The sequence below is a fragment of the Acanthisitta chloris genome, unplaced genomic scaffold, assembly GCF_000695815.1.
Source record: "Acanthisitta chloris isolate BGI_N310 unplaced genomic scaffold, ASM69581v1 scaffold98, whole genome shotgun sequence".
Classification (NCBI taxonomy): Eukaryota; Metazoa; Chordata; class Aves; order Passeriformes; family Acanthisittidae; genus Acanthisitta; species Acanthisitta chloris.
In genome coordinates, this window is record NW_008686233.1 from 1 (window position 1) to 5,209 (window position 5,209).

Here is a 5,209-nt window from a genome sequence, read left to right on the forward strand (position 1 = left end):
TCCCTCTGCAAGGTGCCTTGTCGTCCCGGTGAGCCCCGTCGAGTACTGGGAGCTGGCAAAAATGAAGCTGATGTGGCAATTACAGTGTGCTCCTTTAAGCCCAAGACACCGATGCTGTGAGAAAGAGAAGTGTATCTCAAAGCAGCTATCTTCGATTATAGATTTTTTTTTTTACAGGTGGTGTTCTTATGACTGAGTGTTAACTTATCCTTTTTTTCTGGTTTCAGAGTAGAGATATTTATTGCAATTAAACTACTTAGTTCTTATAGTATAATCTGAACTGTGTTATTTGTGTGTTGACTGCCAAAAGCAAGCAGCTTTAGGTAAAGTGCTACCAGGGGGCACTTCATTCTTAAAAATGTTAAACACTAAACATTTTTTTCCTTGTGATTTGTATCCCATAACTGTCTGTTCATGTTGGACACACTGTCTATGACGTTGTTTGCAGGAGCTAGAGAAACTTGTTTTCTACCAGTTTGAGGGGTAACCTGCATTAAGTGAAATGCAAACAGCTGTACAGGTCTGAAAAGCTGCATTTTCCTCCCCTGTAATAGCGCTAAGCTTTCTTAAAATGCAGAGACAACCAAAACACAGTAACAGTAATCAAAATAAATAGATAATATTTAAAAAAAAGCTGTTAGTATTTGTGCTACTTGTGGCTAGGAAGCAATGACCTCTTTAGCGGAATTTACAGGATGGAGAGGGTTGGAAAACAGCCATTGCTTGATGTACCTCTTTGTTGTAGAGAGGAAATCATGGTTATGCTGAAGATTTCATCTTTCCTTGCTGTTTATGCCTTGGTTGTGTGCCAGATGGATAGCTTCCAGGCAGCCCCAGTCAGGTAAGAAGCTGATCCTGTTGCTGAATGCTATATCTGAATGGTATGAAAATACTTAATATTCTTTAGATGTCTTGGAGGGGAACGGACTACAGTAACAGAGAAAGGTGACTGCTCTTTATGCTCTGTTTGGCACTGTGGCTTTTTGGTTACATATATAAATTGCCCAGCACTGCGCATTAGGACGGTTCATGTATTCACACTGGTGAAAGACACTGTCAATGACATGCAGTGATGCTGTCAAACCCATCTCTCCTGTGTGTGGCTCTCTGCAGCAGTCTGGGTTTTATTCACCCTGCTTTGCTTGTCTCTGCTCAGACCTGGCTTGGAGTCCATCACGGACCGAGTGACGCTCAGTGATTACGAAGCTCGGAGGCTATTAAATGCACTGGTGAAAGAGTTCATACAGATGACAGCAGAGGAGCTGGAGCAAGCCTCTGAAGGGAACAGGTAAGGACTGCAGTCCTGGGCAGGAGAGAGGCAATGGGGGAATGTTATGGATTTGATATTTAGCAAAAGCCATCTGAGCAGACCCTCTGCAGGTCAAGATTTGTCTTGTTGGGGTCAGCTAACTAGTACAGGATGATACTGCAGAGACATCCTAATGTTGGTGTCAGGAGATTGACTTCCACCCAGTTAACCTGCTTCTATCTGTCTCTTACATCTGAAAGTGGAGGGCGATTTGAGCTTGAATGAGGGGGTTATGCCAAAATATGGCAGCAAAAGGTATGTCTTCTTAGTGGGAGTGTTAGGGGCCATTCAGTCACTCTTGGATTCTCTGTCGTGAAAGTGCATGCTGTTGTAAGACATGGAAAGTCCCTGGCAGAGGGGATGTGTTTCCCCTAATGCACGCAGCGCCACTCTCCCTTAGACCAAAGGCATGCAAGAGCATTTGCATTATCCTCTCAGGATTTGCATTGCAATGCATGGTGGTGTATGAGTGAGACCGAACAGCATGCAGAGTATGTGAGAAGCTAAACTTCCTGACCTCTGATTATGAGCATCCAAAAGGCTAATGAACTTGCTTGTCACCAAAGTTGGATTCATTGAAAAACGGTGTTTTCCTTCTGACTGCTTTTGTATGAACTTGCCTTGCATGGAATGTGGATTTATTTTTGAATTAGCTTTTAAGTTTCCTAACAGGAGATACTTATCTAGGGAAGAAATGCATGAACATGCATGTTTGAGGTTACTCTTCCTTTGGGCATGTTTTTTGTTGTGTTTTTTTGTTTTTTTTTTCCCCCCTGCAGCCTGGATAGACCCATTTCCAAACGCTGTGCCAGTCTGAGTACTTGTGTGCTGGGCAAACTGTCTCAAGAATTGCACAAATTGCAGACTTACCCTCGCACTGACGTCGGGGCTGGAACTCCTGGCAAGAAACGAAATGTGCTGAGTGACCTGGAACATGATCGCTATGCAAATTATGGGGAACCTTAGGAAACAACTAGACATGCTTATTTCTCCCCCTCTCCCTTTTTTAACCTGATGCATGTGGATCTAACTTTGATTGCTAACTCTGCTATGTTCTTTTTGATTCTGTTTTCGACAGAGAATGTTTGAGATGGACCTAATGTTAGGAAGACAGAGAACATAACATGCATACCAAGCTAGGGGAAAAAAGTAAATAAAAATGAACAGCACTGCCTTGACATTTCAAATGATTTTCTTAGAAATTGATTTAAAAAAATTCTAAGCAAGGATCTTCATTTCTGGCTGCTAAATGTACAAGTAGATTCTTTTCTTTTATGCTTGCCCATGCACCAATAAACCTATTTTTCTATAAGGATTAGATCTGTTTGGTTTAATACTTGCTTTAGAATGTGAGACTTCTAGATAAGGCTAGAAAAATTTTACAAGTTGTCTTAATGTTCAAGAGAGACAATGCCAGTAATTTCTAGAAAAACTGGAACAGAACTTAGAAGTCCAAGTTATATGCAGACATTGATATGTACTGCTGTAATCAGGTATGCATGCAATCCTGTTGGCAAGGACTCTGAGAAGCAAAGAAATCAGGAAAGGCTCATGCACATTCATTCAAATAAACTAGAAATGTAATTCTGTTTAAAACTGGGTACTGAACACAGCCAGGTAAGAATTTCGTGTTCTTTTCCTTTCTCCTTCTTACTTTACAATAGGTCTTTGCACTGGTATAGTTAAAACTTGTGTATCTTTAAAATATTTGCATTCATTTACAATTCACCTAAATTCTTTTAACTGAAGAGTCAAACCCAGATTTCTTTAGTTCTATTGCAGCACTGCATTGCATCTATCTTGTAATCAGAAAAAAATGGCATTGATGTTACAATATTCTACCCTTCATTGTTAACATTAATAAACTCTCTTGTGATGCTTATCTGAAAATCCCCTCCTACTGCAAGAAAAAGTCATGGCTTTAGTAGAGTATTCTTCAAACAAGGACTATATGAATGTGTATGCCTTGAAGTTCCCTGCCTAGCAAAATTGTTAACTGTAGGCTGAACTCTAAGCACGGAACTAACACTGTTGAAGCATGGGAACTACTGCCGTGGCAAAGTGCTGTAGTAGACAAAGGTCTAACTGTAGGAAAGAGGTTCCCCCGTTCCCATTAAGTGCTTGGAAGCAATGTGTTTATCTGTAGTGCAACTCTGAAAGCAATTGGTCAGCTGCTGTGCAGATCCAGCCCATCAGAGTCACTGAGAGAGCTCCTATGGTCATCAGTGATGCTGGAATTCCATGAGTTTTCTGGGTGTTATGGAGCATAGGTATTGAAGTGAGAAGTGAAAGGTCAGTGTCTGCTACTGCCTTTCAGCAGCACCTCAACCAAAACACAGCTCTGAGCTTCTGGAGGAAGCAGAGCTGCTCCAAACCTGGAACTCCTGGGCACCTCTCTGGGGTCATAATGCCTAGCTGGAGGCAGATGATGGCTCAGGTGTTGCTGAAAATCTGGCTTGGCTTTGTCTTCAGTCTAATTGCTCAGGAAAGGTAGAGCTTAGCCACCTTTGGTAAAGTAAGCCTGACATTTAGCAAACCATAAAGATGCATCTTTTAGCACTTGTAAGCTGTGCACACAGAAGGTGCAAATGCCTGCTGCACAGCAAGCCTGCTTTCCTACTCATAGCATCTCTTATGGATGTTTCATGGCATGCAGGGTGGGTGCTGTGGGAACTAACTCTTCCTTTTCCTTCTGAAAAGCAGTGTCACAGCACAGAAGAGGGCATGCAACACAGCCACCTGTGTGACCCACCGTCTGGCAGACTTCCTGAGCAGGTCAGGGGGAGTGGGCAAGAACAACTTCGTACCAACCAATGTGGGATCCAAGGCCTTCGGCAGGCGAAGAAGAAGCCTTCAAATATAGAAAGCCGAATTATAATGTGAACATGGTAAATACCTTGCAATAAACAGAAACTCCAGTGCAAACAACTTGTGGCATTACCAACATTTTGGTTCTGCTGGATGAATAACACACCTACAGTGGTAACCTCTGAGAAAACAGGGCCAGTAACAGTGTAAAAAGAAAGATGTTACAGTTAGAACAAAGGCTCCTTTAGAATGCGAAGAAAAGCTTTTGTGCATGTTCTGCTTCACAGTGTTTTTGTGTTTAACTAAACACAAAAATGTAGTTGGCATTACTTGCTTATTTTACCAATAACATTTCATTATCAGCATATCAGTAACTCTGGTTTTCTTTCTTTCAGATTGCAATGAAACTGAAAATCGACTTTAATTTCTAATGGAAGTAACTCCTCCATATGTCAAGACAGCCAAAAAGAAGATTAATTTTTCATCCTAATATTAAAAATGTTTTATTTAATACAAATGAAAACACTTCTGTTATGTATAGTACAAGAGAATCTAGTTATTAAAGTTAAATTATTGTATATTCTTTTTATATGCAACTCTATTTCAAATAAAATGTGACAGCATCTATAATTTATTTATCTTCCAGCTTATGTGATCCATGCTCTTTATCCTGACCCTACTGCCAAATCTCGGGGATTATACTAAACTGCTGCCTGGCAAGGCATATGTGTATTATACAGTGTGCTGTGCCTTGATGTAAAGCACTTAACTAACCTGATTGTACAGTATGTTTAAGAAAAAAAAGAAAAAATCACTTAAATATTGTATTATTTGTGAATTTACACAAAATTAAAAAAAGTATTTTAGATACACTTGGATTGAGAAACTGATTTTTCATTTGGACACACTTAGGGAAACATTTGGCACTAAGCCAACATCATTGCAGATCAGCCCATTGATCTGCTCCAGCCTTATTAGCTATAAATACTAGGATCTGAGTCAAAAGTTCAGAACAGAAGGAATAGCTATTCTTATATATATTTTAAAAAAAGAAACAAACCCAGAAGACACCACTTAGTGAGACTTCTGCTA

The 5,209-nt window shown here is 40.3% G+C and overlaps 1 protein-coding gene across 3 annotated transcripts; it reads left to right on the forward strand.

Moving 5' to 3' along the window:
* The first annotated feature begins 749 nt into the window (after window positions 1–749).
* LOC103807300 (calcitonin gene-related peptide) lies at window positions 750–4,987 on the forward strand. Of its 3 annotated transcripts, none has more exons than XM_009080026.1 (4): window positions 750–841; window positions 1,157–1,288; window positions 4,010–4,197; window positions 4,513–4,987. In XM_009080026.1, exons 1-3 carry the CDS (start codon window positions 756–758, stop codon window positions 4,170–4,172), a joined length of 381 nt encoding a protein of 126 aa, XP_009078274.1. In that variant the 5' UTR covers window positions 750–755; the 3' UTR covers window positions 4,173–4,197; window positions 4,513–4,987. The 3 variants fall into 3 exon arrangements, with proteins under 3 accessions (XP_009078274.1, XP_009078275.1, XP_009078273.1); XM_009080027.1 differs by having other exon boundaries at window positions 4,013–4,197; XM_009080025.1 differs by lacking the exons at window positions 4,010–4,197; window positions 4,513–4,987 and adding an exon at window positions 2,089–2,625.
* Window positions 4,988–5,209: the final 222 nt, after the last annotated feature.

Coding starts and splice junctions, on each gene's coding strand:
- LOC103807300 (XM_009080025.1), top strand. CDS start 756: ATGGTTATGCTGAAGATTTCATCTTTCCTTGCTGTTTATGCCTTGGTT. Junction 842..1,156: donor TTCCAGGCAGCCCCAGTCAG/GTAAGAAGCTGA, acceptor GTCTCTGCTCAG/ACCTGGCTTGGAGTCCATCA. Junction 1,289..2,088: donor CAAGCCTCTGAAGGGAACAG/GTAAGGACTGCA, acceptor TCCCCCCTGCAG/CCTGGATAGACCCATTTCCA.